Consider the following 24,221-nt stretch of genomic DNA (forward strand, 5'->3'; position numbering starts at 1 on the left):
TTTGTCTTTTCATCCTCTTAACAGGGTCTTTTGCCAAGCAAAAGTTTTAATTTTGATGAGATCTAATTTATTGATCTTTTTCTTTCATAGATCATGCTTGCTATCATGTCTAAGAACTCTTCACCAAGCTCCAAGTCCCAAATGAGTTTTCTGTTACTTTCAAATCTTTTACGGTTTTACACTTTACATTTAAATATGTGATCCACTTTGAATTAGCTTTTGTATAAGGTGTGAGGTTTAGCTCAAGACATTTTTTTTTTTCTGGCTTTTGGATATCCAATTGCTCCAGCACTGTTTGTTGAAAAGATGAAAATTCCTTCATTGAATTGCTTTTGCACCTATGTCAAATATTAATTGATACCCATGGAAGGCTGTTTCTTGGTTCTCCATTCTATCCATTGATCTATGTACCTCTCCTTCTGCCAATATCACCATTGATTGATCTTCCTCTATTATAAATCTTGAAATTGGGTAGAGTGATTCTTCACATTTTATTCTTTGTTTTTAGAATTGTTCTAGTGATGCTATTTACTTTGCTTTTTCACATAAATTTTAGAATAATTTTGTCTATTTCTACAAAAAATTGTTGGAATTTTGTTAAGAATTGTGTTAAACCTATATATCAATTTTGGAGAATTGGCCGCTTTATTATCTTGAGTCTTCTAATCCACGAATATGGTATGTCTCTCCATTCATTTAGGTCTTTGATTTCTCTTTTTAGTACTTTGTAGTTTTCAGCATACAAGTCCTGTGCATATTTTGTTAGATTTACACCAAAGAATTTTTAGTGATTATGTGTTGTATTGTATTTTTAATTTCAGTTTCCATATATCCATTCCTAATATACAGAAATGCAATTTATTTTGTATGCTGATATTGTATCCTGCAACCTTACTTATTAGTTCTATGAGTTTTTATTTGTTTGCTTTTTGGAAATTCCTTAGGATTTTTATGAAGACCATCATGCTATCTGCAACTAGGAACAGTTTTATTTCTTCCTTTTTTGATCTGTATGCCTTTTATTTCCTTTCTTTTCTTTATTGTGCCAGATGAGATAATTCCAGTATTGTGTTGAATAGAAGTGGTAAAAATGGGCATCTTGTCTTGTTCCTGATCTCAGGGGAAAGCATCCAGTCTTTTACCATCTAGTAGGGTTAGTTGTAGGGTTTTTGCAGATGCTCTTTGTCAAGTTGAAGAAGGTCCACTATATTCCTAGTTTTCTGAGAATTTTATCATGAATGGACGTTAATTGTGTCAAATACTTTTCTTTTCCACATCAATTGATCTGATTATATGGTTCTTTTGTAGGCTGTTAGTATATGGATTATATTGCTTGATTTTTGAATATTAAACAAGTATCTGTTAGTGGAATAACCCCAACTTGTTCATGGTAATAGTTATTTTCATGTATTGTTGAATTCTGCTCATTGATATCTTATTAGGAATGTATGTGTCTATATTTATGAGAAATATTGGCCTGTATACCTTATTATTTTATACTGTCTCTGTCTGGTTTTGATATAGGATAATAGTTGCTTTAGCAAATGATTTGAGAAGCATTTCTATTTTCTGAAAGTGATCATGTAGAATTGGTATTAATTCTTTTTTATATGGCTTGGCAGCATTTTTTAGTGAAACCATCTGGACCTGAAGATTTCTTTTTTGAGCACTCATAAATTCCACTTGTAATTCAAATTATTTATTTCCTATTAAAGGAATTTTTGTAGTTTGTGCTTTACAAGGATTGGTCCATCATATCTAAGTTGTCAAATGTATGTGTGTGGGGTTGTTCCTAGGTTTTTGTTTCTTTTTCCTCTTCTGGTATTTTCAGGACATGTAGTGATAGCCTCTGTTTCATTCCTGATACAGGTAATTTCTGTGTTCTCCCTTTTTTTTTTCTTTGTCAGTCAGGCTAGAGGTTTGTCAATTTATTGATCTTTCCAATAGCCACTTTTTCTTTCACTGATTATTTTTCTATATTAATTTAATTAATTTCTTCTATGTTTTTGTATCCTTCCTTCTGCTTGCTTTGGGTTTATTTTGTTCTTCGTATTCTGGTTCTTTGAGGCAAGAGTCTAGATTATTGATTTGAGACACTTTCCCCTTCTTAAACTCAGATTTTAAAAACATTTTTAATCAAGAAGAAAGCTTGCTTTGTTTCCATTCATTTAATGTAAAAAGAAAAGCTTTTCACATGTGTGCATATTACATAAAATTACAGACTTTCTACGTCTCATTTAAATGCCTAGATAATTGACATATCATCTTCCAGATGTAGACACTGAAACTCAGAAGTTCGACAGGGTCTTAATTATTTAGGAATGATGGCAGAATCAAGATTCCCCACACTTCTCTTTATGGTAGCATTCTAGCCCAGCCAGTGGTCCGAATGGGCTTGACAGGGACTGTGCAGCAGGGATCTGTGCAGCCTCCATCCAACTCCCCCAAAACAGCCACACACAGTTCAGAGCAAAGAGCACATGTGGGGACTGGCAAGAGTGAGGGTGAGCAGATGGCATCCATCCTCCTCCCCTTTCTGTCCTCAGGCTCTAACCAAGTGAGGTCAAGGAAGCCAGGTCCTGGGCCACTCCATACGAACCTCCAGTATTGGTCATCCACACATAAAGTTTAGTCCAATGTCTTTCAGGAGGGTTGCAATCTCTGAAAGGCTAAAATAGATCAACAAACTCCAAATGGACAAATCTATTCAACTCTGCCACTTACCACCTGTATGACATTGGGCAAATGTACAATCATCTCTGAACCTCAGTTTCCTCATACAAAAAATAGGATGTTATTGTTGTTGATGTCACAGGGTTGCTGTGAGGATTGAGGAGTAGTGCTGTGAGAAGCTCCAGGAACAGTGCCCAAGAAGAGTAAACACGAGTCTGTTGCTTATTTCTTCTGTTGTTTGCTCTCTGCCCCCTTCAGTCTCTACTGCTTAAAGCCCACAGGCCTGGGATGATGGAGATGTGAGAAAATCCACAATTACTGTTATGTTTATCTCCACGCCCAAGGAAACTCTTCCGCAGCCAAAAAACAGCTGTTTTTCAACACTGTTGCAGACACTCGATCAAAAAACCAAGGGCAAGGAGGAGTGCACAGAACGAGTCCAAGCAGAGTGCAGACATGTTTGTGCACACCCACCTGTTCACTGCAACTATGTGAATGATTGTGTGAACACAACAAAGCATTTGTATTGAATTCCACCACAGACAGTGTGTATAGGCAGTCTTCCATAAACAGAGAGTCCTGCTCTGGCAAGCCAGCCCACACCAGTTTCCCAGGCGTGGCATCCAGCAAGGCAGGCATATTTTTTGACTAATTTAACTTAAAGCATCAGGGCTGCTACAGACCGAACTACCCAGTTTGTGGGATTCAGATGCAGGCATCACTCTAAGCCCTTTGACAACTGTCCTCCTTCAGAACAATGGAGAGAATCAAAGATGCTAGCCCATTCTTTCTCCTCTTGCTTTCAAAATATGCAGATTTCTACTGCAATGCACACATGTGCACACACCCACAAACGTGCTAGACCCTTGCCACCTCCCCAGGCTGAGTTTACATTTTCCTGTCTGTGTCTGCTCCCACTGGATCTTCTGCCCAGCCAACTACAATCTCAGAGGTTCCTACAACCTCCTCAGGTTTGGTCATTTGCTAGAACAATTCACAGAACCCAGGGAAACACTTTACTTATGTTACTGGTTTATTATAAAGGATAAAATCCGGGAACTGTCAAATGAAAGAGATGCCTAAAACAAGGTATGGGGAAGAGAGAGCACAAACTTCCTCTCTGGGTCTGTCATCCTCTAGCACATAGATGTGTTCACCATCCTGGAATCTCCCCAAACTCTGTGGTTTAGGAGTTTCTGTGGAGGTTTCATTATGCAGGCATCACTGATGAAATCATTGGCCATTGGTGATTAACTCCATCTCCAATCTCTCTCCCCTCCTGCCCCAATCTTGAAGCTATTTGCCACCCTACCCACCCCACCCCCATTTTAAAAATTCAATGACTTTAGGAAGTCTAGGCCAAGAGCCAGGAACAGAAGGCGAACATTTATTTTGTCTTATACCACAGGGTCCAGGTGCTCACATTCCATGGAGGGTTGGACACATTACCTCCCTCACAAAAGTATAGTCCCGTGAAGAGCACACATGCACACTCAAACACCTCCCACACACCCATAAGCACACACACGTGTTCGTATCTACACATGTGTGCACATGTGCATATACATGCATGCATTTACACGCATGCATATGCTTCTACACGGGCACACACAATCACATGTATACACAGTTACGCATTTACATGAACATACACACACTAGTTAGGTGTCTGAATATTATAAACATCCTTATAAAATATAAAGTGTAAATAGAACAATTCTTGGAATCTCTGTTGGTTTCTGGCTGATATTCAGGGTAGAGAAAGGGGTGCATGAGGCATAAAGATGGTGACAGGAGATGTACTAATTGTGGAAGTCACAATTAAAATCATGAAGTTCAGCTGTGGTAGGTGTCTCTGTCAACGAATGAATATTTATTGTGAAAGAGTTCTGGCAGTGAGTCAGAGGTTTCATTTGAGTCCAGACAGGGTTATTGTACAATACAAAAGGCCCAGTTTCTTTTTGCAAGTCCATATTCAGATCAATGTTTTAAAGTTATTTTTCTCCAGCGCTGTGTAAATGACTTCACTCATGGTGATCTGTCAGAGAACCACAACCTTGGTCCTCAACATTGCCCAGGGCTCCTGAGGTCTTCTTTCTACCAGGTACCCTTCCCTGCAGCCCACCCATCTGACCCTGATCCTGCCCAGAGCTCCCACCACAGGCTCCTCCACATCTGTAAGCTCACGTCACATTGCCCGGAGGGCACACTTGAAGAGCAACCTCAGGAAATCAAAAAAAAAGTGGCACATTTAGTCAAGATAAGAGCTAAGACAGAGCTAAGAACAGGCACAGTGCAGATTAATTCTGACCTGGGGACTGCAAAAAGCATCCTGGGATGCAGGAGGCAGAGGCTGGGAGGGAGGAGAATGGGGAGAAAATAGGTGCATTTATAGGTGAAAGGGTCTGGCCTTCCCAACTATTCAGCTCCTGAAATCCACTTCTGCAATGCCCCAGCTCTGCTGGGAAAGGTTTGCTGGTGGTTAGAATCTTACAACTGGATGTACTTTAATCACATTGCATCTGTTTGCCAGACTGCAGGCGCTAGTGTTGGGAAGTGAATGTATTTTCCTTTTTTAAAACTACAAGTAAGTGTGTAATATATTTGTTCAAATGATATGCAAATTTGGGGCCATGTGGTTTTCAAAAGTATACAGATATAAATCATACTGTAATGATTTTATTCCCATAAGCCTATATTTAATTTGATAGCCTGCATACACAGGTGGGGAAATTTTTAAAGTCATTTAGTACCTGACACTTTAGTTTTCTCCAACTTTTATTATGAAAAAATAACCCCCCCATATCCACCACCTAGATTGCTAACATTTTGTCATATCAGCTTCATATGTATATATTGTTTTCACAGAATGATTTAAAAACAAGTTTCAGACTCCATACACTTCACCCTTTAGTAGTTCAGCAGGAATAACCTGAAAATAAGGCTATTCTCCTAGAGAAGCACTGTGCTATTTTCACACCTAACAACATTAACAGTAATTCTATAATATCATTTGATACTCCACCTTATTGAAATGTCCTTCAAAATGTCTTCCATGATACAGTCAGTTGACCCGGGAGTATCTCAGGCTCCATGCTTGTTGTTACAAATGTTTCATCATTTTAGGCTGTTTTTGTACCAGCACCATTCTCCCCTTTTTCTGACACTGATTTTTTTTGAGGAGAGCAGGCCAAATGGCTACAGAGTGGCTGCTGTCAGGACTCGTCGGATTGCTTTTCCCTGGTGTCATTTACCTTGTTACTCTGTCCCTTCACCATCCTGTAAACTGGAAGTGCAGACTCCACACTGGACTTCTGATTCAAATTAAGTGTTTTTGGCAGGAACACCGCATTGGTGCTATTGTGTACTAGATTCCACATCATCCTTGCTGTCAGGTTGATCCAGCATGCATGACGCTAAGCTTGATCCCTGTAAGGTGCTGGAAGCCAGGTGTCACCATTGAAATTGAAAATGAAAAATGTTTTCCTTCACTAGTTAACACTGTACAGTTAGCCAGTTCTCCACACTTCCACCTCTGGGTGCATTAAATCACTTTGTCTGATTCAATTATTTCCCCAAGTTGTACAGGAGGGGAACCTGCTAATTCTCCTGTTCTGTCTACATTTATGAGCTAGTATTCTTCTATAAAGAGCTTTTCCTTGTAACCAGGGGTACAAGGGTGGAGACTTGTATTCACAGACTCTTGGGGAGAAGGCTGGTTTTCTTCTGAGAAACAGTGGGAGAATACGCTCTCTAGGGTCTTTGTGGGAACATGGAGGAGCCCCTCAGGATCCAGCCTCTGAGTTTTAAAGACAGGCAGCAGGGAGTGAGTGGGGGTGGGACACTAGGTCAGTGAGAGGACTGGACTGTGTGGGGGGAGAGCTAATCCTAGTACCAGGAATCTCTGAGGAAAAGGAGCCTCGCCAAAAGAGGAGTTGCGAGAATGCCACTGTTTGTCAAGTCTTGTGTCTCCCTTGGACACCTACAGTAAGGAGCCCCATTATTTTTTATGGCTTCTGGAGTCTGCAGATACAGTTGCCCTGATGATGGCAGTGGTCCAAGAAGCACAGTCCTTCTTCTCCTTTTCTTGCTTTGATGCTGTAGGAGTGGAAAATGGAGACACACCCGGCGGTCTGCAATGTGGGGCGGGTATGGCTTCCCAGAGCTTGTTCATGACACTCGGAGTCAGTTTGGAAGGCCAGCGGCTCAGGGGCCTCGCAGCAGCGCAGGCAGGTTAGATTAAGGACAAGGGACAGGCAGCAGCCACCTTCCACTGAGCCCCAAGGGCGGGCCAGAGCTTTGCACCCTCCCCCCTCTAGCCCAATATTCCCAGGGCAACAGAGAAGGCCCGCAGAAGTGCCAGCGGCCAGAACTTTGTTGCCATTATATGGCAGGTACGCATCAGGGCTCAAACCCACCCCAAATAAGAATCTGCTCCCAGCTCTGTGGAAAAGTGGCTCCGGGCTCCTACTCTGGAGGCAAGAGGTCACAAGAGGGGCAGGTATCTGAGGGAGACCCTTCCCGAAGATTCCCCACATCGTTCTGCCGCTCCAGTCTTGTCTGCTCAGCAATGTACAGACTTGCCTTGGATAACGGGCCTCCTGATTACTCCTTCTGTCCTCTCTCCTTCCCCACCGGGCTACCTTCCACCCGCCACCGCAGGATACCCTAGGGTAGACTGCTGTGCTCATTCTTTCCAGGGCCTTCACTTTGCGTTTCCAATAGAAGACCTAGGTACGTCTCCTTGAGGATTCTTCTTTAAGAAGTTCTTCTCAAGAAGCTTCTTATTTAATCACAAAAGAGACGAATCCGTACGTGGGGTGGAGGAGTCTCTAAAATCGCCCCCCGCAGGTTCGCTGGCTTTTCGGCTTTCGGGTCCAGGGTGGGGTCCGCCGTCGGGGCACTTTGGCCAGCCTACGTGCCGGGGCTCGGCAGGGGAGGCAAGCGGCCAGCGCTAGGCCAAGTTTTCTAGGCGCTACCCTACAAGCCAAGGTTGGTCAGTTTCAAACGGAAATGATCTTGATCGCAATGATAATAATAATTATAACAGTAATAACCGGACCAAACTCTAGCCGTCAGTGTCCCTGGCCCAAGCCCAGCCCCGGGACTCCGTTCTGACCTGCCCCGAAGAGTCTTTGGGTCCGGGGTCGGCGCCTGGAGCTAGCGTGACTGGCTCAAGGTCTGGAGGTCGGTACCCGGACAGACGGCGAGCAGGCCCCCAGAGAACTGCGGAGGGGAGGAGCCACGGAGGTGGGGAGCTGGGGGCAAGAGGGGCGGGGAGATGGTGGCGGGAGCCAGAAGGCGGGGAGCGGGACGAAGGGGTGTAGGGGTGACGGGGGGTGGGTTGGGGAGACAGAGATCTGGCACCGGAAAGTGGGGGTGTTGGGGTGGGGAAGTGGGGAGGAGGAATGGAGACTTCGGGGGCGCTGCGCAGCGAGAGGGAGGTGGAGGCCGGGAGGTGGGGACTGTGGGCGGGGACGCAGAGGGCAGACCCCGCCCCCCGGGACACAGGAAAAGTTTGAGCCCTGGCTCAGTGGACAGAGGCCGAGGGAGCCGGTCTCAGGGACACGCGATAGGGACCCGGAGCTGAGTGTGGTGGCAGGACGAGCTCAAGCGAGACCTCCAAATCCGGATACGACCCTCTGAGCCCCAAGACTATCCCTGTGTCACAGCCCAGCTTGCATCTGAGCAGAGGAACCGGCTCCAGGATGCCGGTAGCCCAAGTGCCCTTCCCAGACCCAGGTGAGCCGGCCGGGGTAGCGGATTCAGGGGTGGTTGGGAGCAGCTGAGCCCAGTCTTGTCACAAAATTCCAGCCAATCACGTGCGAGACTGTGCCCTGGGCAGCGAGCCCAGCACAAGAACATCGCCCCCTTCCCAAAGCCATCCTCGGGAGGGGGCGCTTCCCTTTAAACTACTGTTGGAGCCTTTAAACTCAGCTGCTTCTCAATAACCTGAATGAAAGAGAAATGGATATTCTTGAAGTCCCATCCGTCGTTTAACTTGGACAATTAAAAAGTTAGGCGACTTCCCAGAATGAGGTCCTGGGGCCTCTTGGAATGTGTGGTTATGGTCGTTCTCCTGGTGAAATCATTTTTTTTTTAAGTTATATTTAGCACAAAATCCCGCTTTTCTTTTTATTTCCCCAACAAGAAGATCAGGGCTGTCCGAATCGGGGCTGGAAGGTAAGGTCCCGGGGCAGTAATGAGTCTCCCACGGAAAGTCAGTACGCTGCATTCCTAACTGAGATGAAGCCTGGGCGGAGGGGGCGGGGAGCAGGAGCGGGGGTCAGGGGAGACCGGGAGGTGCCCAGCAAGTTCTCTGGCGACACAGGGAGTGTGGCGAGCTTTCCCACTTTTAACCACCAGCCTCCAATGGTCGCTCCCTCTCCGTCTCTCTGTGTGCCTCTCTCCCTCTTTCTCTCTCTTTCTGGCATTGGACGCTCCCAATGACATTTCCTTGCGGTATTTTTATATGTAGATGTAAGAGAGGGATTTCTTGTTAGAATTTGTTTAGAATAACACAATTTGTTTTGAGGATAAAGGATGAACAGCGGCAAGGCTCTTTTGGAAGATTATTTCAAAAATGGAAAAGCCACCCTGCACATAGTATCTTTCCCAGCTGGAGCTCTGAGTACTTCCAGAATCAGGAATTTCTGGACATTAGGGGTTGCAGATGTTGTATCTAATCACATGTTCAACTTTATCTCTTCAGCATTCTTTTATTCACTGATGAAAATCTTTCAGGAATGGTTAAGAAAAATGTAACTCCTACAAAGTGCAAGGGTAGGATTAGATTCTCCGGGTCCATGACTAACAAGGACGGCCATGCCAGTGGCTAGTCTTGGTACAGGAGGTGGTGATGATGGTTGCGATGGTGGTAGTGCTGATGGTGATGGTGGCGGTATGTGTGTGTTTGTGGTGCTCAAGGAGTTGTAGAAGTGCTAGGAGCTATACAATTTCTCACTTAGTTGATGCAGAGCTCGATGCCAGTATGAATAATTTTTGTTGTCATAGAGGAGCACACATTCAGTTTTCTCAGTCAGCTAACGTTTACACTGGGCCTGCTCATCCAGCCGCTCTTGTCACCTGATCTGGAGATCTGAAATACAAAGTTAGCCCTTAAGAGCTTCCCCTGAGGTACAGACCCAATGATTTCTTATCCAGTTTTCATCTTTGAAAACACCTTCCACTTAATGTTTGTGAATTTCTTTAAGTGCATGACTCTTCTAAGGTTATAGTGTGGATAGTAGAAACTCACATTTTCCTGTGAAAGGAGCCTTACTAATTGCTGGCAGCCTTATTTCTCAAAATGCAGGAACTGATTCCTTTTCTCTGGAAATTATGACACACTTTAGATATTATGGTATCTCTGCTAAAGATGATTTAGTATCTACAATGTGTGCATATATTTTTATTACAAGCAAATGGGAATTTGAACACTTCATAATCTTGAAAATTTGGGGGTTGCCATCTTGTAGAAATTTTGTCTGCTAGGATTTAGGACTATAATTTGAATGCTGACACCACTGACAAGGCACCTCAGGCAGTCTGCTGTGTGAGCCAGAACGTAACCATAGTGCTGTGGCCTGCGGAGGCCCATTTCCTCATATTTGACTTCATAATTCTTTGATCAGTTTTGGAGTTATTTCATAGTTTTCCTTTCCATATATTTTCTGTTGAAGTAATTAATTTCCTTAAGATATTTTCCATAAGCTTTTGGAGGTAATATGACATACTGAGTAGAATCCTATCTAGTGTCAATAAGTAACACATTTATTTCAATTATTGTTACAGTGACTGGACATAAAGTCACCTCTTTTGTTTTGTTTTGGTATTATTCTATTTTGAGAACTTGAAGCCGTGTCTATAAGAGCACAGACGACAGGCCAGTCGTGTTAAATCACTGACAAGATTACTTGGTGGAGAATGTGACACCTGGTGGGTAGCTCTGGCATCCCATCAGCACTGTGAGCCAGAGTGGGAGTCCTGGTCCACTGATAAGGCTCTTTGGCCTTGACAATGATACGCCATCTCCTTGGAAGCAGAGTTTTCCACATATTTCAGTAAAGCCCCCATTCCAGGATTTTGCTATCGTAGTAGTTAGAGGCACTTTGGCTTAAAAGGATGCTGGGGATGCTCTTTTCACCATCAAGATGAAGAAAACAAGGGAAGGTGGTCACCTCCAAAAAAGCGTATCATTAATGTGATCTACAGGGCACAGACATCCAGCCCAGTTTGGTCTCTTCCAAGCTGTGCCACTAAGGAGAATGACCCCCCTACCAACCGCTGTTTCCTCCTGTGTACATTCAGAAGGCAGATGAGGGGCCAGATGTGGTCCCTGCAAGGTGCACATACCCTGTCACCAAGTGAGAGCACTGCTTTCAAAAAGGATGGGAGGAACCCCAATTTAGGACTTAGTGGGCAGAACACTTGATTGCATATGCCTTTGGTTGCCCTGAGGAGCTAAGTTCCACAGCCCCATTGGTCCTGTGATAATCTTGGTAGGAATTCAATCCTGTGCCCTTACTGAAAGCAAGCAGGGAAGGGAGAGTTTGAAAAGTTCGGTTGAGATGCAAAGAGGGTAAATCCTCTTGCATCAAAAGCAATTTCCTTCCTAAGGACAAGCACAGGGGAATGAGCACTTCTTTCACCTGGTTCATGTGTAGCAGTGGTTTTCTCACAAGAAGCTCCATTACAGGCCTAGAGGAAAGTGTAGGCGACCAAGGCAGTGTGTGTGTGTGAAGTCTCTTGTTGTGAACTATCTCTGAAAGCAGAGAGTGGGCACCTAAAAAATCCAGAGCGAGGAAAAGTACTCATTAGAAAAGGAATTTTGCTGGGGCCATGAAATGGTCAATTCATTATTTTCTTTTGGAAGAAAAAAATCTTGCTTTCCAAGAAATTGGCAAATGCTTGGTGTTTTAACTTATTTTGGAGGATGAACTAATTGATTTCCCTTGGCGAAGATGCCTTTTAAAGATAATGCATCTCGTATTAGACCAGGAGAAATTTCTCACTATCTTATTGTGCTTTTCTTTTTTTGCCATGAGAGATCCTAGACTTTGTGGAGATATTTTCCTTTCCTTTTTTCTTTTTCTTCTTTTTATAGTTTGTTTATTTTTCAAATTGACATGTGTAGAGAAAATGAATTGCTAGCATAGAAAGCACATCTGGAATCCATTGGCAGTCCAGGGCTCTCCCCTCCTCCCCTCCCTGTGGATGTACCTCCTTGGAATGGAGGGAATGGAGTAAAAAGAAAAAGGGTTGGTGTTGAAATGCCTGGAGGTAAACTGGAAGGTTCCAGCTTGTGAGGATGAAGTGAGAACCCTTAGGAACCATCTCAGTTGAGTAGCTCTAAGGAGAACTCAGGACCAGGTGGTATACCTCCTTCAGGTGAGATGCAGGGAGGGGAGGGACCTGAAAGGGCCCAGGATCTATGGATGGACATAAGCCAGGCCTGCTCGAGGGCACAGCACTGTCAGAATCTGGATTTGTTGAAAGACCACTGCCAACAAGCCTGTGTATCTATTAAAATATGCCCCAGCTTTCTGAGGATGTACAAGACTAGCCAGCATGCATTTCTTCAGCATTGGGCTTTAAGTGTTGAGGTGGAATTTAGGCATGATCAAACTTGTGCAGTGTCATTGCCAGCCCCACACTCTAATCTTCTAAAAGAAAACAAAATGTGAGCATTTGTAATCTCGCCCTCTGGGGGGACTTCTCTCGCTCCATACAAACACTCATTTGCAGGACATAGGCCAAGCCCAGTGAGCCTCTACAGGGACCCTCCGCATCAGAGCCCAAACTAGGTACCAGCACAACAGGCTCACAAATCAATGGTGCCACAAACATACAGGCATATGCCTCCACAAGGACTTGGGCATCCAGAACATGCAGAAACCACCCCATGTACACAAATAGTAAATGGTGCATTCATCCAATCAGCATCTACACATGACTGGAGCATCAGTTCTGGAGAGAGATCCAGGCACAACTGTACACTGCAGGACTCCTTTCCCATGAAGGTCAGCAACAAGCTACCCTCAGAATGAGAAGCCCAGACAGTGGTCTCATTTGGGAGTGGCTAGAGGGTACCTGAGGGGCCAGCATCAGGGGTGTTGGGTTAGGGCCCATCTCTGTGGGGTGAGACAGCTGGCCTCCCACAAGACGCTTTTGACCAGGTACAGCAATGTTCATACTTACATAAAATCGGTCTGGCTTCTAGCCAGCACTTGACTCTCAGGATGGGTCTACTCTCTAATGTTGATATCCAAAGAAACTATGTTTTTAAATTCCAAAGACAACAGTATATCTTCCAATTATGCCAAGTGTGGAGACTCACATTTAACAAAAAATGTTCAGAAAAAAATATGCTCTTTGATCAATCAATATTTAATTAAGAGAAATGATAAATCAAGCATTAATGAGAAAATATGTTTACCCTCAGAATTCATTGCTTTGAGTGGTCTCTGGCACACTTTATACTGCTTTTATTGTGGTTATTTTACTGCTTGTTATTAGTTTTTATCATTTGCTTTTTTTTCACTCTGTTCAACTTCATCAAAACTCTACATATGCAGGGAGAAATGAAAAAGATGTTAGTCTGCAGAGCCGTTGGTCTGTTTGCCCTCTGCTCCTTACTCCTGGAGATGTCCAGATCCCGTAGGTTTAAAGGGACTCACTTCCATTCTGTCTGCTTCATGGCACAATCAAAGGGGTCTCAGACGTCCAGAGGGGGACATGATGTACATAAATGGCATGGAGTTATCATGGGGTAAACTGAGATACAGAATACAAGCTTAAGATATACCCTGGTCTCAAAAACCTTTCCAGGGCAGATGCCTGGAGCCCCTTCTCCCACTTCTGCTACATGGGTGGGAATTCACATACAATTTACACCACTCATTTATTATTAACACTCAGACTGCCCTGGTGCTAAGTCAGTTATCATATATAATAAATTGTGTTAACCACATACATGCCATTATCAATTCCTGGGAAGGAAACTGCTGGGGAAGCAAATACTCAAGAGACATTTTAAGGCAAACTACAAGAGGTGGTATAATGGACAGAGGGGTGGACACCTGGACATGGCAGCAGGTGGCCTGGTGTGGGGGCATGTGGAGGGCCCTCGGGCCAGCTTGGGGAAGGAGCTGCTCTCAGGACTCTGCTTCTTTATGACTCAGAGAAGCAGAACCTATGTTTCTCTTCCCTGCCCTTGTCCTGGGCCTTTTCCATGAACAAGGACACTTGTAGTATTGTTGGTGGCACCTTCTGTGTGGGCAGTGCTGAGTGCTCACTCAGTGGTTGTGCCCTTGGGGCTGAGTTCTCCTGGGCATGGTGTCCAACAAGGCTGGGCGTGGATTTCTCATTCACTGCTCACAGGTAAAGAATGCAAAGAGAAGCAGTAATAAAGGCACACACATTTATTAGGCCCATGTTAATTAATGTACCAGGTACTGTGAGAAACGTGAACATCACAATGTCAGTATGAAGATTAGATAAGCTCTAAGGCAAAGGGCTTGGAGACTGCCAGCTGCTGCTATTATTTCTACTCTGAAAAACAAAGATTGCAGGTTTTTTTTAAAAAGATATATGCAGTCTCAGAGAAAAGTAACCAAGGGCTTGGCTGATTCCAGAAAATGTCACAGAGCAGGCAGAATTTGACTTGGTCTTGAAGGACTGGCAAGACTTAAAAATGGGGATGGACAAAAACAGGAGGGGGCTAGTGGGAAAGCTGCCCACCAAGGTGACCTATTACTGTCACCTCTGAAGAACCAACAGAGGTCTGTTGTCTTTGATGGGCCTCAGTCCAAGTTGGATGTGGGGAGGTTCTGGGACTAGAGGCAGCAGGGAGGCCTTGTCTTCTGACTAAGGCAGGAAGGTGCCCTTGGGCCTGGGGGGTGCCACAGTCAGGGGAAGCAGCTCCAGGATTGATCAACAACAGAAGAGACTCAGCAGGAGCCCCCACTAGTCCTTCATTGCTAGTCCAGCATCAGAACCTGTCTGCTCTTCCCTTTTGAGGTGAGAAGAGTTTCTGCCACACTTTGCATTCAAGCTGGCTTCTAAGTCTTGTGTGGCCTTAGACAGCTGCCATAAAGTGACCATGGAGGGGTTAGGGGTAGTTCCAGGCAGATCATAGGCATCAGCTCAGATGCCAGGGTCCATAGGGTTTCCAGAACAAGTGGACATTGAAGCTCCTGGACACTGGAATAAATCCTCGCAAGAAGCAGTGGAGTTGTCCCTGACTAATCTCAGAGGACCAGGTCCTCCCAAAATAATAGAGGAAGGGGTGGGATTGGAAGTATCCACAGGGCCCTGGGACTAGTACCTGCAGAGCAGGAAAGCAGTGACCTGGAGAGTCCTGTGGGCAGGGGACCCTGGCTAGAGTCTCCTCTGCTTTTCCCCTGCAGAGCATCTGTCCAAGCTGACCCCTAGGTCCTTCCAGGGACTGAAGCTTGTCTGGACCTCATTTCATACCTGGGAATGAGCTCAGTGGGTAGTCGAGGCCTTGAGATCCCATCACACCTCAAAATTCAAAGCCCCAAATCATTGGAGAGTGGTCTATTTGCCCCCGATCCAAATTTAGAGATGTGAATTAAACATTAAAAAATACAAAAAAAGACTTCACTGGATACACACAGTGGGCTGTTTTAAATTAACCTCATTTGATCACATAATTTAAATTTAAAGTCAGTGAGTCCACTGAAAGCCCCTTATGCTTCACCCTGGACATCACAGGAGGCCACAAAAGGTGTGGGGTGTGTCCAAGGTCCAGTGGGGAAAGGGCTAAAATTCACTATCATCCAGGGCCTGGCTCCTGGGTTCACCACCTTCACTGCCTCACTAGTGCTTCCAACTTTTTAATTTCTTTTAGCTCACACGCACTGCATTGGTTTTGGGGGTTTAGACTGTAACAGCTAATATTCAGGCGTTTGAATTTTAAGCCAAACTCAAAGTCTGCATGCTTGTCCTTGCTTTCTCTTTTTTTCTTTAACCTCAGTGGGAGTTGATTCCACTTTTACGGGTTTGTATCCCTTCCTCCCCAGATCCACACTCAGCTTAATTGGCCACGGGGTCAGGGGGGTGGTGTTGCTTTGTGTCCTTATGTTGTCCTTCCTTAGGTGGCAGCATGGTCCCATGTTGGCTCTCTGTGCCTGGCAGACCTATGGCCATCTGGATCTGATTTCTGTCCTTGGCCCTGACTGGTTCCAGGGGAAGCAGTCTGGGAAGTGTGGGTGTATCCTGTGATGGTACTCTAAGACTCACCAGAGCTCTCATAAATCAGGTAAGCACCTTCTGGAGTCAATCCTATTTTTTTGGCTTCAGATAATCTCAGTGTCTCTTGGTAACTGAGAATAATAGTTTGTCAGCTGTCATGTAGTAAATTAGGATTAACTGATAACATTTCCCCTGTGGCAACTGCAAACACCAAATCTCTTCCCAGGTCCTCCTCAATCACTTAGGAACTTGGCCTGTGTTGAGAGGTCTTCTCTGAGCCGGTAAGGACCAGCTGTCCAAGTGCTTCAGCATTTTTGGTGCCTTTCTCCAACTTTGCTGCCACCCTTGCACTTAGGTAGTGTGATCTTATCACTGGATCCTTCCTCCTTTTTTTTTTTTTGTTTTTTTCAGGAGCAGGATCTCAACACTCCAGCTGGGGTCTGTCCAGGATCACCACAGAACCCTGAGCTGGTCCATCTACAAATGGATGTTCCCAAGGCGCCCTCTGGTGGATTTGGAGTTGACAGTCTGTGAATTCCAAGTGATGGCCAGGGTCCTAGCACCGAGCCTCAGAACCTTCCTATGGAATGAGACTTTGCACAAACATTACAACTACGTGGGCAAGCTGGCCAGCCGGCTGAAGGATGCCCCCGAGGGCAGCACCCTCACCACTGTGCTATTCCTGGTCATCTGCAGCTTCATCGTCCTGGAGAACCTGATGGTTCTGATTGCCATCTGGAAAAACAATAAATTTCACAACCGCATGTATTTTTTCATTGGCAACTTGGCTCTCTGTGACCTGTTGGCTGGCATCGCCTACAAGGTCAACATTCTGATGTCAGGCAAGAAGACACTGAGTCTCTCTCCCACAGTCTGGTTCCTGAGGGAAGGCAGCATGTTTGTGGCCCTTGGGGCATCCACTTGTAGCTTACTGGCCATCGCTATCGAGCGGCACTTGACCATGATCAAAATGAGGCCATATGATGCCAACAAGAAGCATCGAGTCTTCCTTCTGATTGGGATGTGCTGGCTCATTGCATTCTCACTGGGCTCCTTACCCATTCTGGGCTGGAACTGCCTGAACAACCTCCCCGACTGCTCCACCATCCTGCCCCTCTATTCCAAGAGCTACATTGCCTTCTGCATTAGTATCTTTACCGCCATCCTGGTAGCCATCGTGATCCTGTACACACGCATATACTGCCTGGTGAAGTCCAGCAGCCGCAGGGTGGCCAGCCCCCACAACTCAGAGCGGTCCATGGCCCTGCTACGAACTGTGGTGATTGTGGTAAGCGTGTTCATTGCCTGCTGGTCCCCACTTTTTATCCTCTTCCTCATCGATGTGGCCTGCAAAGTGAGGGAGTGTGCTGTTCTGTTCAAGGACAAGTGGTTCATTGTGCTGGCAGTGCTCAACTCTGCCATGAACCCTGTCATCTACACGCTGGCCAGCAAGGAGATGAGGCGTGCTTTTTTCCGGCTGGTCTGCAACTGCCTGGTCAGGGCCCAAGGCACCCGTCCCTCACCTATCCAGCTTGCTCTTGATCCAAGCAAAAGCAAATCCAGTGGCAGCAACAACAGTAGCCCCTTCCCAAAGGGCAAGGAAGACATTCCTCAAATGGTCGCTTCCCCCTGCATAACTGACAGAAACAAAACCCTGCAGAATGGGATCCTCTGCAAGTGAGACCCAGTCTCAAGGTGCAGGGGTCCTTACAACTACACAGGAGGAAAGGCATCCCACTGTGCGGCCATGTGCTTATTTATTACATACTCACCAGGGTTTTGCCATAGCTGAGACTCAGTACATCTTTGCCTGTCCCTTAAGGCTGGGACCCAAGGACTCACCAACTCATTTCAGTGTAGACAGCATTCCTTGTCCATTTCAGGCTCCAAAGACCTCCAGATGTACAAAGCTGCTGATGTCATCGCCACCTTCCCCTGACTCCAACTGGTCACTCTCCAGTGTTCCTGGAAAGGGAAAGTCACAGGCCATACTGAATACAGTGTGTTTCCCAGGACATTGGGACAATGTCTGGGTAACCACACTACACTGACTGCTACCGGAATGGATGCTGTGTGTCTGTCATCTGTGGGCTGCGTGGCATTGGTGTTTCACATGTCTTCTGCAGGCACATGCAGAAGCTGCAGCGCTCAGTGCAGTCAGCAGGCAACACAGGCACGTTCTGACCAAACCACCAGCTGAGACAGAAGTGAGAACAGCCCCCTGTCCTGCATCATCTTTCCAAGTTGCTCGAAGCAGCCATATGTTTAATGGAAAATATCTATTGAATTAGGACAGGTTTACAAGACAGAACTTTGATCTTATGTTAAATTCAATTCTCTATCAGAAATGCACTAAGTCAGTAACCCTCGTGTTGTCACAGCTGGGGAGCTAGGGCCAGCAGCCATCTCATGACTTCCGGAAAGCTGACCCTACAGTCATTATTAGAACAGTTCAACTGTGGGGAAAGACAATGTTATCTGGTGGTTTGTACATTCTTCAAAGATATGTAATATTGTGATCTTACCTTTCAACATAGGTCTAGGCTGTATCACTCTGTTTACCTTATAAAGGGATTGCCTGAGCCGTTTTTGTGTGTGCTCTTCCCCAGGGATTCTCTATGAATACAAACTGATGAGAAGAAGCACACATCTGCAGAGCTCTCATGAGCACAGCTGACAGGTTGAATTGTTTGTCAAAAAAAAAAAAAGCAAAACAAACAACCTTCAAAAGCATTCTTAATTGAGGAACCTCACATGAGAACCCCCCTGATATTTTTAGGTTCAGTGAGGATATTGCCTGAGTAAATACTAAAAGAGTAGTCTTAACACATTAACGGTTTCAAAGAGAAATTGACTCCTGTTTTATCTTATACAAACTCCTTTTATTAAGGGATATTTCCATGAGTACTGGGGGATCTCCATGTACTGACCAAAGATTTTTCTCATTTTATTACTGATGAGATAAATCCTATTTGTAAGGAGATGTTCATCAGTGGCATTTTTTGTTACATTCTTTGTATCACTGAAAAGGAGCTTATTCTTTTACCAAATAAGAAAACCCAGGGCATTTCTAGAAAAGTTAAGTATTAAGGTACTGGCTGACGTGGCTTATTGGGTTGGGTGTCACCTTGCAAACTGAAAGGTCACCAGTTTGACTCCCAGTCAGGGTACATTGCTGGGTTGTGGGCTGTGTGCTCTGCCCCCGTCAGGGTGCTTGTAGAAGGTAGAAGACAACTGATTGATGTTTCTGTCCCTTTCTTTCTCCCTCCCTTCCCCTCTCTCTAAAACAAAATTTAAAAATTATTTTTTAAAAAAGAAAAAATGCATCAGAGAGCCAAAATGTTGAGTATTACATTTCACTTAGGTTATGACATGACTTTAGAACTTTCTATCTTGATTCTGAGTTGCTTTGGGGGATCTCTGCTGCTAATATTAACAACACTTTCCAATGATAGCCAAAACTTTCCTTTAAAATAACACAAAACTGTTAAGCAATCTGAATGAAAATTACTCAAAAGAAGTGATTATGTTCATTTGATGTGTACAAAAATAACCAACTTTAAAACCAATGTGTATACTCCTAACTAGCTAGCCGGAGATTATTTAGAAGTCAAGTGTTTCAAAGCCACAGAGAATCTGCCCATGGATATCATTCAGTTAGTAACCATTATTATGTTCCATGTATGTTTGTTAAAAAATAAAACCAAAAGCTTTTTAAAAATTTTTAATATATTTATTGATTATATTATTACAGTTGTCCCATTTCCCCCCCTTCACTCCATCCTGCCCACCCCCTCCCTCCCACATTCCCCCCCCATAGTTCATGTCCATGCATCATACATATAAAGTACTTTGGCTTCTACATTTCCTATACTATTCCTACCCTCCCCCTGTCCACTTTCTACCTACCGTTTGAGCTACTTATTCTCTGTACCTTTTCCCCCTCTCTCTCCCTCCCACTCCCCTGTTGATAACCCTCCATGTGATCTCCATTTCTGTGGTTCTGTTCCTGTTCTAGTTGTTTGCCTAGTTTGCTCTTGTTTTTGTTTTAGGTGTGGTTGTCAATAACTGTGAGTTTGTGTCATTTTTACTGTTCCTATTTTTGATCTTCTTTTTCTTAGATAAATCCTTTAACATTTCATATAAGGGCTTGGTGATGATGAACTCCTTTAACTTGACCTTATCTGAGAAGCACTTTATCTGCCCTTCCATTCTAAATGATAGCTTTGCTGGATAGAATAATCTTGGATGTAGGTCCTTGCCTTTCATGACTTGGAATACTTCTTGCCAGCCCCTTCTTGCTTGTAAGGTCTCTTTGCAGAAATCAGCTGACAGTCTTATGGGAACTCCTTTGTAGGTAACTCTGACCTTTTCTCTTGCTGCTTCTAAGATTCTCTCCTTATGTTTAATATTAGGTAATGTAATTATGATGTGCCTTGGTGTGTTCCTCCTTGGGTCCAGCTTCTTTGTTAGTCTCTGTGCTTGCTGGACTTCCTGGAAGTCTATTTCCTTTGCCAGATTAGGGAAATTCTCCTTCATTATTTGTTCAAATAAGTTTTCAATTTTTTGTTCTTCCTCTTCTCCTTCTGGCACCCCTATAATTCGGATGTTGGAATGTTTCAAGATGTCCTGGAGGTTCCTAAGCCTCTCCTCATTTTTTTGAATTCTTGTTTCTTCATTCTTTTCTGGTTGGATATTTTTTTCTTCCTTCTGGTCCACACACTGTTGATTTGATTCCCAGTTTTCTTCCCATCACTATTGGTTCCCTGTACATTTTCCTTTGTTTCTCTTAGCATAGCCTTCATTTTTTCATCCAGTCTGTGACCAAATTCAGCCAATTCTGTGAGTATCCTAATTACCAGTGTTTTGAACTGTGCATCTGATAGGTTGGCCATCTGTTCACTGCTTAGTTGAATTATTTCTGGGGCTTTGATGTGTTCTTTCATTTGGGCCATGTTTTTTGTCTTGGTGTGCCTGTTACATAAAGGGGCGGAGGCTTAGGTGTTCACCTCAGGTCGCTGAGCTCTGATGCTGTATGTGGGGGATGGGCCGAGAGGGAGCAATGGCTCCTGCTCCACTCTGCCAGATTTCAGTCACTCCCTCTGATACCCACAATCAAATTGGGCCCCTCTGGTGCTAATTCCCAAGTGGGTGGGCTTGTGCACACTCTAGGCCCCCGTGGGTCTCTCCAACGACCTCTCCTGTGAGGCTGGTAGTTTCTCCTGCTGCCGCCTCAACCCCCACGGGTGCTTTCAATCAGAGGTTTGAGGCTTTATTTCCCCGAGCTGGAGCCCTGGTTTGTATGGTCTATTTCACTCCCCCACCATCCCTCCCAGTCTATCTATGTGCGAATGTGGGGCCGCAGGGTCTGCTAGGGGTCGCACTGCCAGCCCCGTTCGTTCCACAATCCACCAGTCTCTGGGTCTGGCCCCATGGCCACAAGTCCCTGCCTGTCTCCGCCCATCCTACCAGTCTGGACTAATGTTTCTTCTTTATCTTCTGGGTTGTTGGACTTCCGTGTGGTTAGATTTTCTGTCAGTTCTGGTTGTTTTTTGTTTTAAAATTGTTGTTGTCCTTCTTTTGGTTGTGCAAGGAGGCGCAGTGTGTCTACCTACACCTCCATCTTGAATTCTGCTGTAAACCAAAAGCTTTTGTATAAACTGTTGTTAGGAGTCCACATGGGGGCTGTGTGCGAGGTGGCCATTTGGCCTCTCTTCAGGAGTTAAACCAGTCTCAGAACCCTGACAACCTTTCCACACTATGCTCCCCACTGGTATATCACATGTTCATCAGCCTATTTGAAGAAGGTCAATAGAATGCCATTGGACAGGGATAAGATTGTGGAAGCCATGGCAGTCAAGGTAGGGCCAAGAGATGGGATATGTGGTTCTGCTCCATTTGCAAAAGGAGAGAAGAGGTCAGGACTGGCGCTTTCCCCAGCTTTCTCCTTTATAAACAGTAAGTTCTAGGGTATGTGTGTGTATATGTCCTGCATTCTATAGAGAAAGATGCCAGCATTTGGCATAACTAGCATGGTGATAACAGTCATGAATGAATCTCCCCAAAACAACCAAGGACCAAGCCTTCTGTCACCTCTGATTCTGTGCAAAGCCCATCAGTGAACATAAGTCCCCTCAGGTACACTTTTGCCCTCCTGCCACTTTCTCTCCACACCCTCAGCCAATTAAGTAGTCTCCTGGAGAATCACTGAGAGTATCTGCTTTTTGTGCAAAGGTTTCAAATTCCTTTCCTCCCTGTTGAGGCAATACAAGATCCACCATCTACATGAGAGACTTTCCACAATATTCTTTATTGCCCACAGAATTATAACAACAGTCATTTAAACAATGGATAATATAGAAAACAGCGGTTATCTCAACCTTTGACCCATGGTTATAAGGGTTGACTGTGCTGACAAAAAGCTTTTCACAGAAATGTAACAAGATGTATGTTATAGAAAACTTCTAAATAAGTTACCAAGTCCATGCTTTTAAATTGTTTCTAGGAGTGTAAAACCTCAACCCAATGTTTTAGTATCTAAGTTAGAGATCAAAGGGTTTGCTACATAGTCAGAAATGCACACACCACTATTGTGAAAATGAAGGCACATTTTCTGATAATCAATGATAAGTGCAGCATTACCTACATGGGTGACAACCTCCCTCTTGGGACACAATGATAACACTTGGGGATGCCAAGAAGCCCCTGCACTAGGCTACATCAGAGGTGCAGGGACGTGCCAAGTGCACCATCAAGGGCCTGCGACTGGAAATCAGATAATTTCCTGAAGGAGTGAAGTGGGTTCTCATAAGGTGAGGAGAGAATTTAAGCCAATTTTCTTCCCTGTTGGATGTTCAAGCCTCCCAAATATCAGCCAAATAATTTCAGTGTTATCATTTTTCATTGAGCAGAGATTAGAAAACTTGAAATAAATTTTGTATTTCTACTCCATTTGCATTTCTGTTACCTTTCTGTAACAGAAAGGTCAAATCTGTTACAATATCAAAGTAGAAATTGGTGAATTGGCAATAAACTTAGACATAAAACTTTACAGTAATTCTTTTTTGTTTCTCAAAAGTTAGTGGAAAACCAAACACAACATTTTTAAATAATGTTTATCAATATGTATAATTTGTCATCTAAATGTTTTTTTAGAAAGTAATAAATATCTTATTACACATTAAATTTATGTGAAGTTCTCACCTAATCCTTGGATTTAAAGATCAAATGTTTAATTCTTATTTAAATCTGAGTACAAACATTCACATACTTAATTTTACAATATTTATTTTAGAACAAGTTATATTCAAAAATGAACAGAGAACATTCCATTTGCAATCAACACAGAGTTGTTACCATGTAATTCAATTTTAAGGATAGATTTTTCCCATTAATTTTTGCTTTAAGTCTCTTGATTCGGTGGTTAGAATCTCTGGTTGTGGTGACGTGTCCCAGGTAAGCATGAATGAATCACCTCACCCCTCAGGACAACAGCATGTGTTCCCACATGCTAATTTTTCTACCTAGAGTATTTCAAGCTGTCACAACAAAACAGGAACTTAAACTGAGATTTCATTTCCCATGTGCGAATGGCTCTTCTAGGCCCCCAGGAGGAAGCACTGTGTTTTGGGAGGCTTAAGGGATTCATTTATTTGGGGCCCCTGTGAACGCAGGAAGGAAGAGAGAAATAACAGCAGCTTCACCTCCACTTCTGACACCCCTGCTAATACCAGCCATTGTGCCTGAGTGAAGGGGTCCGGCCTCCTCCTGGGCCTCCAGGCCTTTTCTTCCTACACTCATGCTCTGGTCTCACCTGCTCTTCAGTTTGCAAAGACTTCAGAACCCCCAGATCTGCGCAGGAGCTCCAGTCTCCACAGTACTATTGGACTTGGCCATGACACCATCAGGCTTGTCACACCAACACCCTGTGCATGTTTACTTCCTACTGGATTACACTCGCAGGCAGGCAGAACCCCCATCACTCACTTCTTTATCCCAGGAGCCCAGCACAGTGCCTGCCACGTGTGAACTAGTATACAGACAAGACCAAGAGCAGACTACATAGAAACACTGAGAAGTGGTGCCAAATACATAGCTGCCCCCTGCCCACCACAGCATGCTGTGTTGAGGACAGCCTCTGCCATGCCTGATTGTGCTTGTCCTTCCTCACTGGCCTCCCACAGACACTGCACGCTGCCAGATGGATACAGGTCGTTAGTCTGGAGTTGATTGTATACCCCCTTCTTTTTACCTTATCCTCTGCCACCCTCTGGTCCTCTCTTCTCATCTTCCTTGCTGGCCTCTCTTCCTTCATGTCCCTCTGTCATTTT

At 44.5% G+C, this 24,221-nt stretch overlaps 1 protein-coding gene across 4 annotated transcripts; it reads left to right on the forward strand.

The window, feature by feature from the left end:
- Positions 1-8,199: 8,199 nt before the first annotated feature.
- S1PR3 (sphingosine-1-phosphate receptor 3) lies at positions 8,200-19,594 on the forward strand. Of its 4 annotated transcripts, XM_045197699.3 has the most exons (4): positions 8,200-8,415; positions 15,795-15,958; positions 16,118-16,172; positions 16,303-19,594. In XM_045197699.3, exon 4 carries the CDS (start codon positions 16,379-16,381, stop codon positions 17,570-17,572), a length of 1,194 nt encoding a protein of 397 aa, XP_045053634.1. In that variant the 5' UTR covers positions 8,200-8,415; positions 15,795-15,958; positions 16,118-16,172; positions 16,303-16,378; the 3' UTR covers positions 17,573-19,594. The 4 variants fall into 4 exon arrangements, with proteins under 4 accessions (XP_045053634.1, XP_045053636.1, XP_045053637.1 ...); XM_045197701.3 differs by lacking the exon at positions 16,118-16,172; XM_045197700.2 differs by lacking the exon at positions 8,200-8,415 and having other exon boundaries at positions 15,604-15,958.
- The last annotated feature ends 4,627 nt before the right edge of the window (positions 19,595-24,221 follow it).

This window comes from Desmodus rotundus, chromosome 1 (assembly GCF_022682495.2).
Source record: "Desmodus rotundus isolate HL8 chromosome 1, HLdesRot8A.1, whole genome shotgun sequence".
Classification (NCBI taxonomy): Eukaryota; Metazoa; Chordata; class Mammalia; order Chiroptera; family Phyllostomidae; genus Desmodus; species Desmodus rotundus.

Bases quoted from the DNA above. Each gene is read 5' to 3' on its own strand.
- S1PR3 (XM_045197699.3), top strand. From the start codon at position 16,379: ATGTTCCCAAGGCGCCCTCTGGTGGATTTGGAGTTGACAGTCTGTGAA.